The sequence below is a fragment of the Pan paniscus genome, chromosome 15 (genome assembly GCF_029289425.2).
Source record: "Pan paniscus chromosome 15, NHGRI_mPanPan1-v2.0_pri, whole genome shotgun sequence".
Lineage (NCBI taxonomy): Eukaryota > Metazoa > Chordata > Mammalia > Primates > Hominidae > Pan > Pan paniscus.
The window spans coordinates 77931930-77955168 of record NC_073264.2 but is presented as its reverse complement, the minus strand read 5'-3'; the positions used below and the strand labels follow the sequence as shown (position 1 = coordinate 77955168).

The 23239-nt window shown below is 49.7% G+C and overlaps 1 protein-coding gene across 6 annotated transcripts in view; it reads right to left on the bottom strand.

The window, feature by feature from the left end:
• Positions 1-328: 328 nt before the first annotated feature.
• The window catches only part of LRRC74A (leucine rich repeat containing 74A), a 44640-nt gene continuing 21729 nt past the window's right edge, over positions 329-23239 (bottom strand). For 2 of the 6 annotated variants that reach the window (XM_003808860.4, XM_003808861.5), the window contains exons 8-14: positions 18920-19005; positions 17959-18153; positions 13965-14060; positions 10589-10735; positions 5379-5486; positions 4089-4171; positions 329-1435 (exon numbers count right to left, since the gene is read on the bottom strand). In XM_003808860.4, the coding sequence (XP_003808908.1) occupies positions 1411-1435; positions 4089-4171; positions 5379-5486; positions 10589-10735; positions 13965-14060; positions 17959-18153; positions 18920-19005 (740 nt within the window). In that variant the 3' untranslated portion in view covers positions 329-1410. Of the gene's footprint in view, positions 4172-5378; positions 5487-6228; positions 9679-10588; positions 10736-13964; positions 14061-17958; positions 18154-18919; positions 19006-23239 lie in introns of those variants that run through there. The other 4 variants (XM_034937911.3, XM_034937908.3, XM_034937905.3 and 1 more) reach the window with 4 other exon arrangements.

Genomic DNA, 23239 nt, shown 5'->3' with positions numbered 1-23239 from the left:
CTGATGCCCTCATGCTATGTTTGGGGCAGGGGAGCTCTGCCAGGCTGGGAGCCCAGACCAAGAGTCAGCCTCCAGGGCACAGCTCAGCTACTTGTTCTGAGGTCCTGCCGGCCTTGAAGGCCTCCCTCTCCTCCCGGCAGTGCTGGGGAAGCTCCTCTGAGGGCTGCTGTGACCCACCCTTCTCACTCTTCTCCTCAGTTCTGTTTTCCCCAGTGAGCTTAGGCTGGGGGAAATGTGCACTAGGGAGGGATGAGTCTTGCTAGAAACTTCTATCGTGGCCCTAAACCTCATAAAGGCTAAGATTTTAATAAGGAAGAGAAAGGGGGGGAATATGGCACATGAGTGGGGACATAAATTATTTCCAATAATTCCGCTGCATGTGCAGAGGGGTCTTGGTGTTCACCTCCACCCTTGGTGAAGCCAAGTGAAACACAAGGGATAGTGACTTGGTTCCTAGACCCTTCGCTGCTGCGCCAAAGCGTGGGTTACTGAATATCAGCCTTCCCTCACCCCCTAAACTTTCCCAACTTTCCACCACTTACCCCAAACAATCACCGGTGAATGTGCTCGTTCATTTCACAGGTGTTTATTGAGCATCTACTATGTGCCAAGCACTACATGGGGCTGCAGAGGGGCACAAGAAAGTTCCTGCCTTGCTAATCTACAATGGTGTCTGGTAAGATCAATCAAAACTCCCGAAGGTGCCTGTTCCACCCACTTAATCAGTGAATGCTGTTCTTGACTATTCCTTTTATTCCTTCGCTAAGCTCTTCCTGTCTCCCCAGTTTCTCAAGGAATTTAAAGGTGAAATGCAGAATGATAGACTCCTAGACCGGACTGGGAAGGCTTTATTTCAGCTGCTCCATTTTCAAGGGGAGCCACTGGGGCTCCAAGGTCATGTGGCCAGGATGAGATGCCTACTCTTCTTGGTCTCCTGTCCTGGCTCCCTCCTTGTGACCCCACAGCATTTGTTTGCTTCTTAACGGCCCCTGCCCTCATTCCCTCAGCATCTGTTCCCCCTGTCACTGCCTCCCACCAAGGAAGTCTCCCCTGGACTCAGGTTCTAATCACTGTGACAACTGCCCTCATGCTCTGACCTGCTCTCTGAGGCTCTTTCCCTGCTGCCTAGCAACCCCATCACGTTCCCAATTTGTCTGTGCAGCTCTTAATGAGGCTGCATTGACATGTCCCCCGGTGGTCACTAAAAGCAGAAGGTGGCCCCCCTGGTGACGGGCACACCACCAGCAGCCCAAGACACCCAGAACCAAGCCAGACTTTATTTGCTTGTGCCCAGCCCCTGCCACAGCATCTGTCCATCGAGATTTCAGCCACCTCTTGCTCTCCTCCCTGCCACCATCCGACTTGCGAGGACTCCTCTCGCCGGGACTTCTTTCTAGACCAGACTTGTTGCTATGGCTTCATCGTGTTCAAGAAACTGGTACGAAAGGTAAGGGAAAGATGCTGAGCACCCGTACAGCCTCATGGCTGATGGGTGAGAATGTTAAGACAGGCTTAAATCCAAAGGAGACCATTTGTAAACCCATCTCTGGCCTTAGAGGTCATGCTGTTAACCATTATATCTCCCCCACTACACATGTGTGCATGTGTGTGCGTGCGCACACACACACTTATGATAAGTATGTGGGAAAGGCATGCACATGTGCACCTAAGATCGTTTGCAAGAGCCCTTTGGGGAGGCAGAGTAAACTATGGAGGGAGATAAAAATGGACCTTCATTTTTTTTCCTTGCTATACTTCTGTGGGTTTAGAATTTTTTTTCTTTTTTCTTTTTTTTTTTTTAGATGGAGTCTTACTCTGTCACCCAGGCTGTAGTGCAATGGTGCGATCTCGGCTCACTGCAACCTCTGCCTTCCAGGTTCAAGCAATTCTGCCTCAGCCTCCCAAGTAGCTGGGATTACAGGCGCCTGCCACCACACCTGGCTAATTTTCGCTAAGTTTTGTGTTTTTAATAGAGGTGGGGGTTTCACCATCTTGGCCAGGCTGGTCTTGAACTCCTGACCTCATGTTCCACCAGCCTCGGCCTCCCAAAGTGCTGGGATTACAGGCGTGAGCCACCGCGCCCAGCCAGGTTTAGAATTTTTACGAGATATTATTTGTAACATAAAACAAAAATGAAAAGGCGCATGCAACAATAAAAATTAAAACTCTGCTCTTCAATCACCGCTGATAAAGCGGCAGTGTGTGATCTGAAGGGCACTTTGAAGTGGCCCCAAGGGCTCCTGCTCAGGCGCTGAGACTCAGGGACCCAGACCCCCAGTTCTGTCTCTCTATGGCCATGTGACCTTGCCTGCAAACCTGGGGACTTTGCTGGACGTGGAACCTGGTCTGGAGCCTCTGAGATGGGCACTTGCCATCAGCTTCCCCAGGAACAAGAGGTGCCACTTTAGGTACGGGGCAGGTGAGGAGGCACGGGGCAGGTGAGGAGGCACGGGACAGGCCGCTGAGCAGCACAGGAGTGGGAGGCCCGGTGGAAGCAGGGCGGGCCTGAGCCACCTTTGGCGCCCTCTTGCTGGATGCCAGTGTCACCACCGAGTGACGCCCCCTGTGCCAGCCGCTGTGTGCATTTCCCCCACTCACTCCTTGCAGCCCCCTCCCAGGTGCCGCGGTTATCTCCTCATTTTAAAGGGAGAGGAGATCCGCGCACAGCCGCAGCCTTGTTCCGCAGAGCAGGGCTTGCAGCTGGGTCTGGCTGCCTTTCTTGTCTGCCTCGCGGTTTCTCCACGTGGACGACGCTGAGTGGAGCGAAGGAAAGAGGTACTGGGAGAAGGCTCGTGGGGCAGGGCCGGATGGGAGGCCTTGTTCCACAGAAGCTCTTAAGAACACAGGCCAGCCACAGGGCCACCAAGACAGATGGGAGCTCAGCTGCAGACCCAGGCTTGGCAGGGACAACTGTGTCCTTCGTCTGGGCTGGGAGGTCTAGCGCAGTGAGAGACAGAACAGGTGTGGACCCCTCAGGCCTGGAGTCTCGGCCAGAGTTGCCCTTCCCAGCTGCGAGAACTTGGCTGCTTTTCTTTTCTTTTCTTTTCTTTTTTATTTTTGAGACAGGGTCTCACTTTGTCGTCCAGGCTGAAGTGCAGTGATGCAATCTCGGCTGGCTGTAGCCTCTGCCTCCTGAGCTCAAGTAATCCCCCCACTTCAGCCTCCCAAGTAGCTGGGACTTCAAGCATGCACTGCCATGTTCAGCTAATGTGTTTTTTTTTGTTTTTAGTAGAGACGGGGGTCTTGCTATCTTGCCCAGGCTTGTCTTGACCTCCTGGGCTCAAGTGATCCTCCTGTTTCAGCCTCCCAAAGTGCTGGGATTATAGGCATGCGCTACTGCACTCAGTGAACTTGGCTTCTTTTCTGCACTTCTCTAGAGCTCTGTTTCATCACTTGCTAAGTGGGGTGATGGCAGCATTGCCATGGGGCACCATGAGGCTGCAGAGTGTGCCTATTGGGCAAGTGGAGAGGACAGGCATGTGGCGGGGACTCATTATGGGTTGCTTACTGGCATCACCGTCATCATGGACCGGTCCTCTCTCTTCAAGGAGTTCAGTCTAAGATACAGCATCCCTCACTTGCCAAGCCATGGCAGAGTAGCGGGACCTGTAGTCCCTAACACATCGTTAGCATTTGGTGCTTGTGTGCCTCCGCCCTCTGTCTAGGTCTCCGTCTTGCCAGACTCGGCTGAAACATTGCCGCCTCCCGCCTGAGCGACACTTCCTCTTTGGGCTGCAAGGGCGCCTGGTACACACCCCTACGGCTCCTCTCACCTCACCAGGGCATAAAGATCTGCTCCCTTGCCTGCGCTCCTCCTGGGCTGTGAGTGGGCTCCGGCTCCTCCCGCTGGCATCCCGAGCATCCGGCCCAGCAGCCAGCAGCGCCTGATTGGGCTCAAGTTTTGCTAAACAAGTGAATTGGGGATGAGAAGGGGGGTAGACAGTGGGGCCCAGCCTTGGCATGCAGGGAACAGGCAGGTGGATGAAGCCCCAAGTAATAAAGTGTAGACAGGAAAGCCTGAGGAGCTCACATCAGCCCAGCCAGGGCCCCTTGCAGAGAACGGGGAGCGTCGTGGGGCCTGGGCTGACCTGAAGTTCACCATGCCTGTCTTCTCATCGAGCTTCTTTATCACCTCCCTGACCTGGTACTGGTTCAGGGGGACCTTGTTTTGCTGAGGAGGTGGATGGAACATGTGCAGTTAATAGAACTCTGTTCACCCCTCCCTAGGCACACCCCCCCCAAACACACTACCCCCCCAACACACACCCCCCACACACACACTACCACACACACACCCCACCCCCCAACACAAACACCCCCCCAACACACACACACCCTCCACACACTACCACACACATCCCCATCCCCCAACACACACACCCCCCACACACACTACCACACACACACACCCCACCCCCAACACACACACACCCCCACACACTACCACACACACACACCCCACACACACTACCACACGCACACACACACCCCACCCCCAACACACACCCCACCCCCCCAACACACACACACACCCCACACAATGCCTCACTCCTCCTGGGACCATGGAGGGCAACTGATTGAGAGCTCAGGGGAAACTGATTCCACAGCATGGAGGGGCTGGAAAAAGCTCCCTGCCCATGGGTCATTGTCCAGACTCCAAAGGGCCTCCCCTTTCTGGGGGCAATAAGGCAGGAGGAGATCAGAGTCAGGTGGAGCGAGTGACTGGGGGAGGGAACAGGACTCTCCTTTGCATCCTGTGAAGTTCATTCTCACTTCCTGCTGCTGAGTCCTGGCCAGCCTCTTCACCCCCGGCCTGGGCACCGGGCACCGACTGCCTTATCCGTCCCTGCCTGGGCCCCGGGAACTTCTCCTCTGGAGTACTATTCCTGCAGGGCCCAAGTCTCTCCTGGGACACTCTGATGATAGACCCCTTCAAGTATGCATTACAGGGGGCTTTCAGTACCTTTATTACATGGGGAGTGAGAAGAATGTGAGATTTCAGGAAAATGATACGGCCTAAGGTGGAAATGTTGGGACTTTGGGATGTGGTCTCCTCTCTCACTCCCTTTGTTATCTGCCCAGTAGTGAAATGCAATGGGGAGAAAAACCTCAAGATAGAACATATGTCTCTGGGTGGCATCTCGGGTCACTGGTGGCATCAAGCCACAGCACAGGAATGACTTCAGCAGGGGTTGAGGGAGGTCTTAGGTTCCCCTATGGGTCTAGATAAATGAGGGGAGTGTCCCATAGCCTGTCCCAGGAAGCTCGAGGAAGTGCTCACAAGCTCTTTTGCTCCTTCTCCTCCTCTCCCCTCTCTCTGACACACAAACTCACACTCACACTCACACACAGCCTGTTGCCACTAGGACCCAGCACACCTCTATCATCACTTTCTGGAACTCATCCACAGACATCTTCATTGTCCCAGTAGGGTTCAAGCTCTTGAAGAAGTCCACGATTGTGATTTTGTGCTGGTCTGCATAGCTCTGAGAGACGCAGGAGAGACCAGGAGCAAACACTTGGTCTTGTAACAACGATCGCAGGTCCCCCTTCCCTCCCACAAAAGGGCGGCCCATGCTTCCAGGCCTAGTGAGGCTAAGAAGGGCAGAAGGCCAAGGTGAGGAGCCTGCGTCTCCTGGGTGTTGGGCGTCCCCTAAGACCAAGAGCTGAGTGCAGACCCACCAGGCGTGGCAAAGGTGCATGCCGGGATGGTTCCTGTGTGCTTGCCATGCTTCTAGGAGCCCCTTGGCACTGCACAGACGCTCCCTCCGTTCCAAAGTTGGAAGGACTGAAGTCAAGGCTGTTCAGGCACCGCAGTGCCACGGGGATGGGACAGTGATCATTATCTACATACGCGATCTGTTAACACTGGTATAGACGGTGTGCTGTGGATGGCGGGCGGATGTTCAGAGATCAAAAGGTTAAATCACAGCTGTATAATGTGACGGTTTGGCTCTACGAATTCCTAGGATTCTCAGTTTCACGTCAGTGCTCATATGGAAACATACTTTGTTAGAATATTTTTAAAAGGATATTTCATTTTTTTCATTTAAAAAATATAGTCATCCCTTGATATGTGCAAGGGATTGGTTCCAGGACCCCCTCAGATACCAGAATCCACCAATATGAAAAGGCAGGCCCACCATATCTGTGGGTTTCTCATTCCTCAAATACTGTATTTTGGATCCACATTTGCATATGCAGAACCCACAGGTACGAAGGGCTGACTGTATTTATTGAAAAAAATCCAAATACATAAAAGTGAATGAAATGGCACAGTTCAAACCTGTGTTGTTCAAGGATCAAGTGTATTATTACTCACGTTGCAAGGCAATTTTAGATTAGCAGAAGAAAATTTTAAAAATCACCCATAAATCCAATACCACCACACAGAGGTAACATCTTGGTGTGGACCCTTTTATCTTTTTAACTATCTATCTGACATCAATCTGTCTAACTTCTATCTATCCGTATAACATCTATCTATCTACTCTCTCATCTTTCTACTAAACCTATTGTTTTACAGAACCCACTGTTCACATATGAACACCTTTTCAATGTCATTATAATATTCTTTTCCTCTCTTTTTTTTTTTTGAAACAGAGTCTCGCTCTGTCGCCTAGGCTGGAGTTCAGTGGCTCGATCTCGGCTCACTGCAACCTCTGCCTCCCAGGTTCAAGCAATTCTCCTGCCTCAGCCTCCCAGGTAGCTGGGATTACAGGCATGCACCATCATGCACAGCCTATTTTTGTATTTTTAGTAGAGATGGGGTTTCACCATGTTGGTCAGGCTGGTCTTGAACCATGACCTCAAGTGATCCTCCCACCCCAGCCTCCCAAAGTGGTGGGATTACAGGCATGAGCTACTGCATCCGGCCTTACAATATTACAATATTCTTTTTGGTCCTTTTTAAGTATTTTTTTTTCTCTTCCCCGCACCCGGCCTTACGATACTACAGTATTCTTTTGGGTCCTTTTTAAGTACTTTTTTTCTCTTCTCCCCTGCCACCCCCCTTCCCCACGCCACCCCCCCCCCCCCCTTCCTCTCACTCTCAGAAACTCCCGGACAGCGTCCTGCTGTATCGATAGCTATTTCTGGCAACGTCCTTCTCACGAAGCATTTCCTCAGGGTTCAGCCCTGGGGCCTTTGCTCTTTGTTCCCCACACTTCCCTTTCTGGAGTGCATGGCCTCCCACCCTTCCGGAGTGCCTCCCAAAGCTACATTTCCAGTTCTCCATCCTCTACAGCTGCTGGACACCCCACCGGCACTTCAATCAACACATCCAAAGTGCACCTCGTGCCCTGAAGCAGCACACTGCTGCTGAGCGCTATGGCAGATGCCATGGGTGAGCCCTCGGCACCCACTGCTGTTTCTTCACAGCAGGCTTCTCATCCATGCAGAGGCTGGAAAGCTGAAAGCGACATTCCCCAAGTCCCCTTGCAGCTGGGGGTCAGAATGGATGGCCTTTGCCAAGCACCTGCCTGAGATGTAAGTGTGAGGCTTGTGTCTGATTTGAGAGAGGCAGGTGGTGGGCAGCGGCTGTAGTTGCTTCATGACTGAGCGGGGCATTCCGCAATCATGCAGCTTCTTGATTATAGCAGAAGCAGCAACTCTTGGCAACTCAGTTGGGGTGCTTTGAGAGCCATTTCTGGAATCTAACAAGAGTCTGTTTGTTCAGCCCTCCTGACATTTCTTTGATCTCTCTCCTGTAATAAACCCCCGTGTGCTTAGCCAGTTGGAGTAAATTCTGTGGCCAGCAACTAAGAACCTTGCCCAGCTACTTTGGTAGGTGCTACTACTAAGACCCCACACAGCCCTGCCCTGGAGGAGTTCACAGGTTGCAATGCAAGGGTGAAGCTGAGGGCTTCGGGAACACGAAGGGCGTTCGCTCTTGACCAGGGAATCCAAGAAGGGTTTCCCCAGGAAGTGACATTGTGTGGAGACCTGAGAACGGGTAGGAATGAGCGAGACCCAGAGGGCAAGAAGAAAAGTGTTCCAGGTGGAAGGACCTGCCCTGACCGTACACAGGCCTGCAGTGAAGGGAGAGCTGATGCAAAGAGGATCCGGGAGCAATCCAGAACGTGGAGAGACAGTAAGGGCCAGGTGGCAGGTACTTTCCCCATCTGCACTTCCCTGCCTCTGGCAATCTTTCCTTCAGTCCCTTGGCCTTGAAATCTTGGGTTATCTTTGGGTTTCTTTTATCATCACAGGCCTTCCTATCCCAACACACACACACACACTCACATGCATGCAATACACACCCCCACATATCCAACCATTCGCCAAGTCCTAGAGATGTTTCCATAATGATAGCTCTTACATCTGCCCTTCAATTCCATTGTTATTCTCAGCCAAGCCATCATTCCACATCGAGAGTGCTACAATAGTGTGCTTGTTTGGTTTCCTACTCTTTTTTCTTACCCTCTTCAATTCACTCCCCATTGCCAGAACTCCTCAATCCTGCTGGATTCGCATCACATCCACTGCCCAGCAGCTCTCACCGGCCCCCTGTTCCCGATGGAATCAAACTCGAACTCAGAGCCTAAAATCTGAGGGCTGCCACTTGCAGCCCAGCCTCCCTTGCCAGCTTTGCCTCTTGGGCTCCTCTATGAACCTGGAGTCATGTGTTAGTGTCCCCTGAACATGCTGTGTACGGTTCCACCTCAGCACCTTTGCTGGCAGGAGCCTCTCGCTGGAACACCCTCCCACTCTCTGTGGCTCACCTCAATCTTTGACATTCTTCAAGGCCCTTACCCACTCCCATCTCTTCCAAGAAGTCATCCTTTTCTGGTTGCCGAATCCTACGTTGATCTCTTATTTGGATTCTGACTACATTTTCTGCCTCTGTCACTTATTTATTATTTATCACATGACACTTTTTTTTTTTTTTTTTGAGACAGAGTCTCGCTCTGTTGCCCAGGCTGGAGTGCAGTGGCATAATCTCAGCTCGCTGCAGCCTCCGCCTCCTGGGTTCAAGCGATTCTTGTGCCTCAGTTTCCCAAGTAGCTGGGATTATAGGCATCTGCCACCACGCTCGGCTAATTTTTGTATTTTTGGAAGAGATGGGGTTTTGCCATGTTGGCCAGGCTGGTCTCAAACTTCTGACCTCAAGTGATCCACCTGCTTTGGCCTCCCGAATCGCTGGGATTACAGGCATAGCCACCGTGCCTGGCCATATGAAACTTTCTATGTTCTGTGGGTCGTCACTGTAGCCATCCCATCTTTCCAACGAGATTGTTGATCCCCTGAGGGGAAGGGCTATGTTGGACTCTGCATGTCTTGTGTGGTCTCCAAGATTCTTTTTCTGTGTGTCTTTAAAACAAGAGGTGGGGTCCCCACTTTGCATCAGACAGCTCCATTCCTGTTCACTGGAGCACCCTGCTCCCCTTGCAAAACAGGTTTGCCTTGGTTCCATCTGAAGTCATCTTACCTGTACAAATACTGGACACCGCTTTGCCTTCTAGAATTTTTCACATAACAATTTTCATGTGGGAGCTCTTTTATTTAGTTCTAGGAACTGAGGCACAGAGCAGACCCACTGGGGGCAGGAAGCAGCCCGGGGACACACCCTGCAGAACGTGCATTGGCAGAGCAGCATCCCCACGCCTGCTCCCCAGGTAGTAACCGCTCTGCGGCCAGCAGCAGGCTCCTTGCCCCCACTGCAGGGTGAGAGGCCCGCTGTGGAAACACCAAAGCAGGGTCTGAGCACTGTTCTGCAAGACAATGGGACTAGAGGAGCAATAACATCCCTTTCAGCGCTAATATTCTCTGATTTTGTATTTCCACTGTTACATCTGCCTCCTGTGATTGCCAGAGCTAATCTAAGAAAAGATGAGTTGGGGGCAAGTTATCATTAGAAACAAAGGACTCGAGTGTTTCTCTTTGGCTGAACCCGCCAAATAGCCATCCTGACCACAGGGATGTCTTGACATCCTTACCAGCTGTTGGAAAGAACAGCTTTACCTCTGCCTCCTGTGATTGCCAGAGATATTCTAAGAAAACATGAGTCGGGGGCAAGTTACCATTGGAAACAAAGGACTGAAGTGTCTCTCTTTGGCTGGAGCTGCCAAATAGCCATCCTGACCGCAGGGATGTCTTGATATCCTTACCAGCAGTTGGAAAGAAACTATGTCTATAATAAGCAGGTGCTTGTTCTATACCAGGCATCCTTCTAAGCACTTCATGCATTTGACATAATTTGATTTTCCAAGCAATCCTACTGGGTGGCTACTGTTGTGTCCATTCTGCAGGTGAAGAGACTGTGACCCAGAGAGCTTTAGTAACTTGCCCTTGGTCATACGCTAGCAGGTGGAGGAGCCCGGGTGGGAGAATCCATTCTGTCCACCCGCCCCCTTCAGCTAGATCTCAGCCCTTCCCTTCCTCTGGAGATCAGGAAGCACTGCTGAGGGATCTGGTAGCCACAGAGAATATTCATTCCATGTCTGCAGTCCAAGGGACTGAGACATTCCTTATCAGAGAGGGCTGTACAGACACTGTGGGGAGGGAGAAGTCTGGAAACTGATTTGGAGCCATTGGCCAGCTTTCCCCAGGGCTCCCTGGAGGCCCTGAGAGGAAGGCAGGAGCTCACCTGGATCAGTTTCATGGGGTTTGTCAACAAGAAGATGGTTTTCTTGGGAGAGAGGCCTTGTACTGCCTTGAATACCACGTCCAGCTGCGGGTGAACGGCATACACTCCGTCCAACGTTTTCATGAACTGCTCGGACACCAGCACGTTCTGTGGCAGGGAGAGAGGGGACCCATGATGATGAGGGCACTGCCATCGTGCCTGCCCAACCAGTGCACCCTACCCCTTCTACCCAAGCCAAAGTCAGGAAGTTTTGTCTCTTCCAGTTTGTTCTCAGTGCTGCTCCTGGACTGAGATAGTTCGGGTATTTTAGAGCTTGTAAATTGACTTGTAAGTTTCCTGGGTAATTTTGATGGGATGTTTTTGTTGAGTGCTGGTGGCTTGTCACCTGCTGCCAGTTCAGCTCCGCTCTCAGATGGCATCTGCATCTGACAGATGATTTACAGCTTTGGAGTGGCAAGATAGTCCTTAAACAAAGCCCTGAAATGTCCATGTCTGCGTGAGTGTTGTTTGTCAGAGAAAGTGCTCTGGAAGAGGATCCCTGATTCCAATAAGTGACCAGGGACAAAATGGAAACTTCCCCTTCTGGAAGTGCCCTCAGAGCTGGTTTGTAGGACATGGGAGAAAATGTGTCCTGTGAAATAGTGTTTGATCAAACCTGGGCTCCACCAGTTTGGTCAGCCTGCTTCATTCCTCAGATGTGGCTCGGAGTACATTTTGCCCTTTCAAAGAATTAAACCCCTGTTTAAGGGCAGAAGGCTTTGTAGAGATTCTAGAGAAAGTTCTAGGAGCATCTACAAAAGAGGAATTTCTATACTGTTCAGAGTTATGGCGGCATTGTTGACAAAAGGGAAGGAGAAGGCTAATACAGGCTCGATGTCTCAAGCCTGTAATCCCAGCACTTTGGGAGGCCAAGGTGGGTGTATCACTTGAGGTCGGAAATTCAAGACCAGCCTGGCCAACATGGTGAAACTCTGTTTCTACTAAAAATACAAAAAAATTAGCCAGGTGTGGTAGTGGGTGCCTGTAATCCCAGCTACTCAGGAAGCTGAGGCAGGGGAATCGCTTGAACCTGGGAGGTAGAGGTTGCAGTGAGCTGAGACTGTGCCATTGCACTCCAGCCTGGGCGACAGAGTGAGACTCCATCCCCAACACCCAAAAAAAAAAAAAAAAAAAAAAAAAAGAAGGCTAATTCAGACCTATTTGTTCTGGTAGGCTTGTTAAGTGCCAATGTGGTCACAGCTTACGGGTTTATGGGCCATCTAGGGCCTAAACAGCACCATTTCTTTTATGTTTCTTTTTTTTTTTTTTTTTTTTTTTGAGACGGAGTTTCATTCTTGTGGCCCAGGCTGAAGTGCAATGCTGCAATCTTGGCTTATCACAACCTCTGCCTCCCAGGTTCAAGTGATTCTCCTGCTTCAGCCTCCCAGGTAGCTATGATTACAGGCATGCGCCACCATGGCCGGCTAATTTTGTATTTTTAGTAGAGATGGGGTTTCTCCATGTTGGTCAGGCTGGTCTCGAACTCTTGACCTCAGGTCATCCACCCGCCTCGGCCTCCCAAAGTGCTGGGATTACAGGTGTGAGTCACCGCGTCTGAGAGAACATTTCTAATGTTCTCTCAAACACACCAAGGCAGTGCCTGGGTCCATGCCTTCCAACCTGTACTGCCTGGGAGAGGAAAATACAGATGCCAACAAAATCTGAATCTGCAGTGGAGACTCAGGGGTGAAGGCAGCATCCTGGCCTGCAGATTCAGAACCGGAGCATGAGGATGGGGAAAGGGAGGAAGACCCAGGAAGCACAAGAAGGGCCTGGGGCAGGGAGGACAGGTGAGAGAACAAAGGGAAAGAAAAGCAGCTATGTTTGACAATGTCTCAAAATCTGTGGCAAGTAAAAACCCACATTGTATTAATTATTCAGTTCTAAGGAGCTTGGGTTTAAATATCCAAATGCCATCACTGGAGGCTGAGTGCAGTGGCTCACACCTCTAATCCCAGCACTTTGGGAGGCTGAAGTGGGTGGATCACTTGAGGTCGGGAGTTCGAGACCAGCCTGGGCAAAATGGTGAAACCCCATCTGTACTAAAAATACAAAAAATTAGCCTGGCATGTTGGCACACACCTGTAGTCCCAGATACTCTGGAGGCTGAGGCACAGAACTGCTTGAACCCAGGAGGTGGAGGTGAGCCGACATCACATTACTGCACTCCAGCCTGGGCAACAGAGTGAGACTCTGTTTCAGTTTACTTATATGTAAAATGGGAAAATGAGGAAAAGTACTTGTTATAGGTTGAATTTTGCCCCCTCCCAAAAAAAGATGTTGGAGTTCTAACCCCTAGGACCCATGAATGTGAACTTGTTTGGAAACAGGGTCTTTGCAGATGGTCAAGTTAAAATGAGGTACTTAGGGTGGGTACTAATCTAATAAGACTGTGTCCTTATATCAAGGGGACATTTGGATACAGAGACAGGGAGAATGCCATGTGAAGCAGAAGGTAGAGATGGGAGTGATGCTTCTACAAGCTAAGGAACACCAAAGCATGACAGGAACCATCGGAAGCCAGGGGAGAGGTCAGGAACAGATTCTCTCTCACAGCCCTAAGAAGGAATCAGGCCTGCTGACACCTTACTCTTGGACTTCCAGCTTCCAGAACTGTGAGACAATACATGTCTGTTGTTTAAGCCACCCAGTGTGTGGTACTTCACAGCAGCCTTAGGAAATTAATACAGTATTCTACCTACCTTCTAGAGTAGGATAAAAATGAGCTGGAATATATAAAATCACTTTGGGAAAAACAGAGTATAAAATGGTAGACAAGTATAGGCTATCATCAGATGCCACCTGTGTGCTGATTCAGGCAAGAGTTCCCAGCAGGATCTGAAGTCACCTCCTGGGGCTTTCCTCCTTTATCAAGAGATTTTCACCCAGAAATACTGCTCTGAGTCTAACAGGCCAACTCATGAAATGAAAATAAAGTATGTGTTTTAATACCCAGATTCTACAAATTTTGTGATTCTGGAACCATTCAGGGACCGAGGGCCACTCATCTGCAAAGCTGATGTTAAAGAATTCTGTTTTGGAGTCCTCCTGCCTTTCTTTTTGGCATTTTCTTATCTCTACTCTCAGGTTTTCGTAGCCCTAGTTTCTAGCATCTGGTAAATTATTTCTCACTATGATGTTACTGACTAATAGCTACTCTTCCTAAAAGGATCCCTGGAGAGGGCAGAGCTGTAACAAAAGAAGTGACCCTTTCATGGAGCACTTGTGTGAGGGCCTGTGAGGGATAGAGCTGTTGGCTCTGGCCAACACAGAGTATAGAGTGGACAGGGTCACTGGCTTGTGCCCAGACGCAAGCAACTACCATTTGATCACTTACGGAAATATCAAGCTCTTCCATCCTGGATTTGGGGTTCCTCTTGATAGCCAGGATAAGTAAAATAGCCCCATCCATATTTATGGGATTCAGGAAAAGCTATAGAGGGAGAATCAAGACAAGAGGAGGCTGAGATGGGAGGAGAGGCTGGCCCAGAGCACAGTTTCTACATCTCATCAAATCACAACCTCTGTCTCACACCCAGACTTCACTGTAAGTAATTATCTCCTTGTCCGTCTGTTTGTTTATCCATCTGTCTGCCTATCTCACTGCTCATCCTTCCATCCATCCATCCATTCATCCATCCATCTACCCACCCATTTATCCATCTCACTGCTCTCCCATCCATCCATCCATCTATCCACCTACCCACCATCTGTCCATCTCACTGCTCATCCATCCAACCATCTATCCATCCATTCATCCACCTATATACTCATTCATCTCACTGCTCATCCATCCGCCCATCCATCCATCCATCCAACCACCAACTTATCCATCTCACTGCTCTCCCCTCCATGCATCCATCCACTCACCCACCCATCTATCCATCTCACTGCTCATCCACCCAACCATCTATCTATTCATCCACCTGTCCATCTCCTCATCCATCCACCTCTCATCCATCCATGCATCCATCCATGCATCCATCCATCCATCCATCCATCCATCCATCCACTCACTTATCCATCTCACTGCTCATCCATCCGTCCATCCATCCATCCATCCTCTCACTTATCCATCTCACTGCTCATCCATCCATCCACCCATGCATCTGTCCATCCAACTGCTCATTTATCCAACCATCTCATCTACTCATCCATCCACCTGTCATCCATCCATCCATCCATCCAGCCAGCAATCTGTTCATCTCACCGCTCATCCATCCATCCATCCATCCATCCATCCATCCATCCATCCACCCACCCAGCACATATTAATTAGAGGCTTGCCATATGCCAGCTACTGCACTAAGCACTGAGGGACACACAGGCAGACATGGCAAGGTTTCTGCCCTTGGGTAGCTTAACACTGTAATTGGGGGAGACAGGCAAACAAGCCAATAGCATCAGAAGTGTTATGACAGCAGTGACAGAGGTACACCTGGGTACTGCAGGGGCAAGGAAAGGAGCATGCAGCATAGGGGAGGGGAACATGGAGCTAAGCCTTGCAGGACTAATGAGGATTAGTGAGGTCTGAGGAAGGGGGGCAAAACCAGAGGAGGAAACAAGATTCACCAAAGAAGAAAAGAGTAGGCAAGTGCAAAGGCATAGGGGTGTGAAACAGCAAGAGATGTTTGTGAGCAGAAGCAGAGAGAATGAGGCCACAGAGCTGGGATGGGCCACATCATGGAGAACCTTATAGGCTTGGAGAAGGAACAAGGACATTATCCCAGTGGAGCTAGGAGCTGCTGAAGCATGGATGGAAGTTAATGGAAGGGACTGTGGAGCCTGGTGGCTCTGCTTACCAGCTGCCTGGCCTTGCATTAATTCCCTGATCACTTTGTACTTATCACCTATGGCTGCTCTGAGGACTTACCATATCAATTCAGGCAAAGCATTAAAACGAGTGCCTGGTATGCAGTATGCTGTCAATGAACAATAGTTCTCATTATTGAAGGCTTTCAGCTAAGTGGCTTCAACATGAGGCAGCCAAAACTCTTACTGAGCCCCTAGTATATGTCAGCTGCGTCCCAGGCTCTGATGTACTCCAGTGAGAAAATGCAGACTAGGGCCTGGACCTCGTGGAGCTCAGCATCTAGAATCCTTTGCTGGACTCACTTCCTAATGGGAATTCCTTATTTTTCCAAGCTTAGGGTAAGGGGCATCAGGGCTGGATGTGGAGACCCATAGATAATTCCTGTGGCAAAGTTGATGTGGTCTCCATGGTGGCCAAACTAAGAGTTTTGTCTTAAATTTTTCTCTTTTACTTCTAAAACATTTTAGAAAATTGAAATATATTCATTACATATGGTCATTGTGGAAAAATGAGAAAAGCGGTAAAAAATGGTTTAAACCATGTATACCGACAAAACAGCAAAGACCTCTATTGCCATTTTGCTGAGGCAACTGCTTAATCTTTTAAAATTCAGTTTCTCAGACTGTCCCTGGCTTCCTCAGCCACTGGGGCTGAGCCACCCACAGCCTGGGTCAGTCTCTGTCTGAGTTGTGCCTGGCCCCGCTCCACCCCAGCTGGGACTCCCAGATCTCCTGGTCACTAGATGGCCAGTCTGTTTGGTCTGTAGTCACTGTGCTCCTTCTGCCTGTCAGAATCTGGCTTCCTCCTGTCTTAGCAGCTCCTCGTGGTTGTCCTCTCAGATGGCAGCCCCTTCCTCACTGTCTCCTCACTGCTTTCCTTCTTCAGGACCCTCACATCTGTGGTCTCTCCAACCACCCTCACATCTTGAGGGAGTTGGAGTTGCCACAGAAAACCACGTAGAGCAGGCTTCCCTCTGCCTCCTGCTACTTGTGTGGCATAAGCAAGTCACACAGCCTTGGTTTTCTCATATGACAAGTGGGGCTAACAGAGCCCACATTACCAGGTGAGGCTATGAGTAATGACAGCTGGCTCTTGGCAGGTGCCCCAGAAAGGGGGATGATTAATAGAAGTCCTCACCTTTCATTTATTTTCCAACTGCTCAATAGCATCTATATTATAAATTAGCATCTACTAGTAATTTAAAATGAAATATGTATTCATTAATTCATTCATTTAATGAATATTCACTGGGCTTCTACAGTGTGCCCAACACTATGCTAGGTATGAGGGACTGGGTATGAGGAGTTTAATGATGGGCAAAACCAGTCTTCATTCTTTTTTTTGAGACAGAGTCTTGCTCTGTCACCCAGGCTGGAGTGCAGTGGCATGGTCTCGGCTCACTGCAACCTCCACCTCCTGGGTTCAGTGATTCTCCTGCCTCAGCCTCCCAAGTAGCTGGGATTACAGGCATGCACAATCACGCCTGGCTAATTTTGTATTTTTAGTAGAGACAAGGTTTCACCATGTTGGCCAGGCTGGTCTTAAACTGGTGACCTCAAGCGATCCACCCACCTTGGCCTCCCAAAGGGCTGGGATTACAGGCATAAGCCACCGCACCTGGCCCAAACACAGTCTTCATTCTGATGAAGCTTTCACATTCGAGGGGATGACAGGGGAGTAAAGAGCCCTCACATGCATGGAATTAGAAAGGGCAGCAAGTTCCATGGGAAGTGGGGAGCAGGGCTCTGGGAGCAGGTCCTCTAGACGGAGGATCCCAGCAGCAAGCAAGTGGAGGTGGAGCGGCCAAGCCTCTGTGGTAGGAGGAAAGGAGTGGAGAGAAGACCAGGGGGTCTTGGGTGCAGAGCAAGGGAGAGCACGGGGTGGACTGAGGTTGGAGGGGCACTTGGGGCTCAGCGAACGGGATCTGAGCAACAGGAAGCCGTGCAGGGGTCTAAGCCGAAAGACAGGAGACTGAAGGGCTGGGGGAAGGGGAATGGATGTCAGATTTGTGTTCAAAAAGCACATTCTGAGGGCTAGGCACAGTGGCTCATGCCTGTAATCCCAGCACTTTCGGAGGCCGAGGTGGGAGGATGGTTTGAACCTGGGAGGCGGAGGTTGCAGTGAGCCGAGATTGCACCACTGCACTCCAGCCTGGGGGACAGAGCCAGACCCGGTCTCAAAACAAAACAAAACAAAACAAAAAGCACACTCCGGTGGCAATGTGGAGAAGATCCTGAAGGAGACCCAGATGGGAGGAAGGAAGACCTGTTAGGAAGATCTGCAGTGCACCAGGGAGCACTGAGGGTGACACTGGCTTTATAGTAGAGAATGGTCACTGCATTTACAGCCAAGAGATGGTAAAAAATACATGCATATATGAAGTACAGATATTCCCAATTATTCTCTCCAGTACTATGCAGCCCCCAACTTACCCCAACACACACACAAACACACACACACACACACACACACACACACACACACACACACACACACACCCTTTCCAGCTGAAGACTACCTTCAGAACTCTGAGGCTTTCATTGGATTCCAGTCCTTTGCTGATTTTGGAGGCCCCTTCATTGCCGATGTCATTGCCGCCGATATCCAGGTAGACCAGGCAGCTGTTGAGTCGGAGGACTTCCCCTAGGGCCAGAGCCACCTCATTCCCAAAGCCATTCATGGAGAGATCCAGCTTTGTCAGGGTCACATTACCCTCCAGGAAGAGGGGAGAACAGCACCAGCATCAAGGTTACGCGTGACTCATCCAACCAAAAGGGTCCCGATTTCTACCCCCTGTTGGCATCCAGACTGGGTGCTCAGTGGTCCCCAGGACCGATGGGTCTGCCAGATCATTCAGAGCTCCCAGCTGGGCTCAGTCTCAAGTACTCATGAGACTCTCTCCCTTTGGCTTCTGGTCATTCCCTAACCACTAATTAAACTGTCCTCTTGAAGTGTATCCAAAGATGCCACCCTGGCCTCAGCAGATACGATTATACTAAAGAATAATGTGCAGGCCAGGTGCGGTGGCTCACGCCTGTAATCCCAGCACTTTAGGAGGCTGAGGTGGGTGGATCACAAGGTCAGGAGTTCGAGACCAGCCTGGCCAACATGGAACAACTCCGTTTCTACTAAAAATACAAAAAATAGCCGGGCATGGTGGCGGGCACCTGTAGTCTCAGCTACTCAGGAGGCTGAGGCAGGAGAATCGCTTGAACCAGGGAGGTGGTGGCTGCAGTGAGCCGAGATTGCGCCACTGCACTCTAGCCTGGGCCACAGAGCAAGACTCCATCTCAAAAAAAAAAAAAAAAAAGTGCATCCAGGAATTGTGGGAGGGAGAACAATAACTTGAAAAGTATTTGATGAGAGCCCAGTATGCCCTCATTGATGGTGACCATGAGGAAGAGGCTTAGGATGGCAGGATGGGAGGCCCTGGCTGTCCTCAACTGGGCTCCACACACCACTCCTGGAGAGTGCCTTACCCGGAGACCATTGCACAAGGCCACAGCTCCCCTTGTGTGGAAGTTATTCCAGCTCAGATCCAGTGACGTGAGCCCCACGTTGATGGCTGAAACAGGGAGGGAATCGGCTTAGCATCTCCCACAGCCCAGAAAACCCATTCTCAGAGTTAACAGATGTCCATGACACTGGGGATAAAGACCACTCAGTGGTCATGCAAGTAAAATTCTCAGATAATAATTTTTTTAGTTATTCATTTAAACACAAAATTGTAAGATGATCCCCAAAGCTGGCAAAGATGTGGTGAAATAATCCTCCTTACATAGTTTAGGTGGGAAGGAAATTGGTATAGTCTATTTGGCAGATATTATCTGATCACAGATATTTTCCCATTAAAATGTGCATACCCTACTCACCTCTGAGACTCTACCTAAGACGACAGCACAGAATATGGGAAGAGCAAGGTGCTTGTAGATGTTTACCATGGCATCATTTATAAAAGTAAGAATTAGCCAGGCACAGTGGCTCACACCTGTAATCCCAGCACTTTGGGAGGCTGACATGGGCAGATCACGAAGTCAAGAGATCGAGACCACCCTGGCCAACATGGTGAAACTGCGTCTCTACTAAAAATACAAAAATTAGCTGAGTGCGGTGGCACATGCCTGTAGTCCCAGCTACTCAGGAGGCTGAGGCAGGAGAATCGCTTGAACCCGGGAGGCAGAGGTTGCAGTGAGCGGAGATCACACCACTGCACTCCAGCCTGGCGACAGAGTGAGACTCTGTCTCAAAAAAAAAAAAAAGTGAGAATTATTTGGCCAGGCATGGTGGCTCACACCTGTAATCCCAGCACTTTGGGAGGCCGAGGCAGGTGGATCACCAGAGGTCAGGAGTTTGGGACCAGCCTGGCCAACATGATGAAACCCCGTCTCTACTAAAAATACAAAAATTCACTGGGCGTGGTGGCACACACCTGTAGTCCCAGCTACTCAGGAAGCTGAGGCAGGAGAACTGATTGAACCTGGGAGGCGGAGTTTGCAGTGAGCCAAGATGGCGCCATTGCACTCCAGCCTGGGTGACAGAGCAAGACTGCATCTCAAAAATAAATAAATAAAAGCAAGAATTATTTATCTGGTGGAATATTATGAATTAAAATAGACAGACGTAGCTGGAAAACATCTTCAGGGGCTGTATTTACACAGGAAGGCTGTGATGGACCTGGCATATTACGTCACATGATGCCTATCATGGCAGGCCACGGCTGCAGTGGTGACTCCAGAATTTCTCTCCAGCAGAGGCTCAGGGGCACAATCAGTTGGAAGTGGGGAGGCACCAGGCTTGGCGAGAAGCTGGGTTTGCACAGAAATCTTACTTTTGTTTTGACCTGAAGATGATTTTGCTTACATGTTCCACAGGGTTGGAACATCCTATTTAAACACATTATTATTGTTGTTTTTATTTGGGGAGGGCAGTTATGCCAAGGAGGCCATTGATGGAAAGGCTAAAGTCCTCTTGAACCATTACTGAATGGGAGGAATTGCCTTTAGGCCTCTGGCCCAGGAATAATGTCTTATTTCTTTTCTTTCTTTCTTTCTTTTTTTTATTTTTGAGATGGAGCTTTGCTCTTGACAATCTCGGCTCACTGCAACCTCCGCCTCCTGGGTTCAAGCGATTCTCCTGCTTCAGCCTCCCGGGCATCTGGGATTATAGGCACCCGCCACCACGCCCAGCTAATTTTTTGTATATTTAGTAGAGACGGGGTTTCATCATGTTGGTCAGGCTGGTCTCAAACTCCTGACCTCAGGTGACCCACCCGCCTTGGACTCCCAAAGTGCTGGGATTATAGGCATGAGCCACTGCATGGGCCTATTTCTTATTTTTCATGGACAGTGCACTACATTCTGATCATGCTTCTCTTTGTGTCAACCCTGGGTGTGAGTTTTTAGTAAAGTGCACAACACCTTATATAATTTTGGGAACAAACTTTCTCCTGCCTTCATTCCCCCCCCCCTCCCTCAGTCTCTTCTTACCCTTATTTCCTCTTCTCTGCCAGTTCCCTCATTTAAGCTACACCTTGCACACCTGCATCACTCAAATGGCCACACAAGTTAGATTATAATTCTGATCTCACCACTTACTACCCATGTGATCCCAGGCAGGTTACTTATCCTTCCTTTACATCTGTTTCCTTATCTGTACGATGGAGATATCAACCTGTATAGAGTTTTTTTTTTTTTTTTTTTTTTTGAGACGGAGTCTCCGTCTGTCGCCCAGGCTGGAGTGCAGTGGCACAATCTCCGCTCACTGTAAGCTCCACCTTCCAGATTCACGCCATTCTCCTACCTCAGCCTCCCGAGTAGCTGGGACTACAGGCACCCACCACCATGCCTGGCTAATTTTATGTATTTTTAGTAGAGACGGGGTTTCACCGTGTTAGCCAGGATGGTCTCAATCTCCTGACCTCGTGATCCGCCTGCCTCGGCCTCCCAAAGTGCTGGGATTACAGGCGTGAGCCACCACGCCTGGCCCTATATAGAGATTTTTAAAAATGAGGATTGATGTAAAATGCCCAATTTGATGCCTGTCACATAGCAATCACTTCAAATAATAAGTGTTGGGTTTTTTTTTTTTTTGAGGCAGAATTTCGCTCTTGTTGCCCAGGCTGGAGTGCAGTGGCACGATCTCTGCTCACTGCAACCTCTGCCTCCCAGGTTCAAGTGATTCTCCTGCCTCACCCTCCCGAGTAGCTGGGATTATATACCCAAGTCACCACGTCCAGCTAATTTTTTGTATTTTTAGTAGAGACAGGTTTTCACCATATTGGCCAGGCTGGTCTTGAACTCCTGACCTCAGGTGATCCACCCGCCTCGGCCTCCGAAAGTGTTGGGATTACAGGCATGATCTACCCCGCCCAGCAATAGTAAGTGTTTTTAAAAGCTGCATTTGCAGTACGATTATAACAATTTTAAAAGACAGCACAGGCCCGGGGCAGTGGCTCACATCTGTAATCCCAGCTCTTTGGGAGGCCGAGGAGGGTGGATCACTTGAGGTCAGGTGTTGGAGACCATCCTGGCCAACATGGTGAAAACCCATCTCTACCAAAAATACAAAAAATTAGCTGGGTGTGATGGCTTGGGCGTATAATCCCAGCTACTCAGGAGGTTGAGGCACGAGAATTGCTTGCACCCGGGAGGCAGAGGCTGCAGTGAGCCAAGATTGTGCCACTGTACTCCACCCAGCCTGGGCAACAGAGCAAGACTCCGCCTCAAAAACAAAACAAAAGAGAGAGCACAGTCTGTCTCATGTTAAATTTATGACCTCAGTTTTCAGACAGAGAGTCAAACTGCCCCACATGGAAAGGTGCTTCCATTACATGTTGCTCCTCCCTCCTATATGGTATTTTATACCTTCTGCTCTCCCATCAACCCTAGTGGTCTGAACTGAACTTTCAGCTGAAGATCTTGCCTCCTACTTCACTGAGAAAATAGCGGCAATGACAGGCTTCAAATGCCACCATGAAATCTACCCACTTACCTGCACCCGCACCCACCCTTTCCTCGTCCGTTTTTCAATGAATGAACTGTCCCTCCTGCTCTCTCAGGCCAGCGAGCTCCGCACTTTTGTTCTGGACTCTATTGCCTGCAGCCTTCTCATGGACTTTGCTCCTGTAATTACCTCCTCCTCCTTCTGTAGCATCAGTTTATTCTTCTTTCTTCCTCTCAGCATTTTCCATGCTTAAGAACTCTCCTTGGACTCTATGTCTCCCTTGGCTCCTGCCCCCTCTTTCTGTTCCAACCTTCCCAGCAGAACTTCTGTGGTTGCGTATAGTGTTCTTTTTGCTTTGCATCCTATTTTCTTTTTCTTTTTGGAGGACAGGGTCTCACTCTGTTGCTCAGGCTGGAGTGCAATGGCATGATCACAACTTACTATAACCTGTAACTCCTGGGCTCAAGCAGTTCTCCCGCCTTAGCCTCCAAGTAGCTGGGACTATAGGCATGTGCCACCATGCCCAGCTAGTTTTTGATTTTTTTTTTTTTGAGATGGAGTCTCACTCTGTCACCCAGGCTGGAGTGCAAAAGCAGGATCTCGTCTTTTATTTATTTATTTATTTATTTATTGAAAGTAATATTTTATTTTATTTTTTTATCATACTTTAAGTTTTAGGGTACATGTGCACAACGTGCAGGTTTGTTACATATGTATACATGTGCCATGTTGGTGTGCTGCACCCATTAACTCGTCATTAAATATTAGGTATATCTCCTAATGCTATCCCTCCCCCCTCCCCCCACCCCAGGATCTCATCTTACTGCAACCTCTGCCTCCCAGGTTCAAACGGTTCT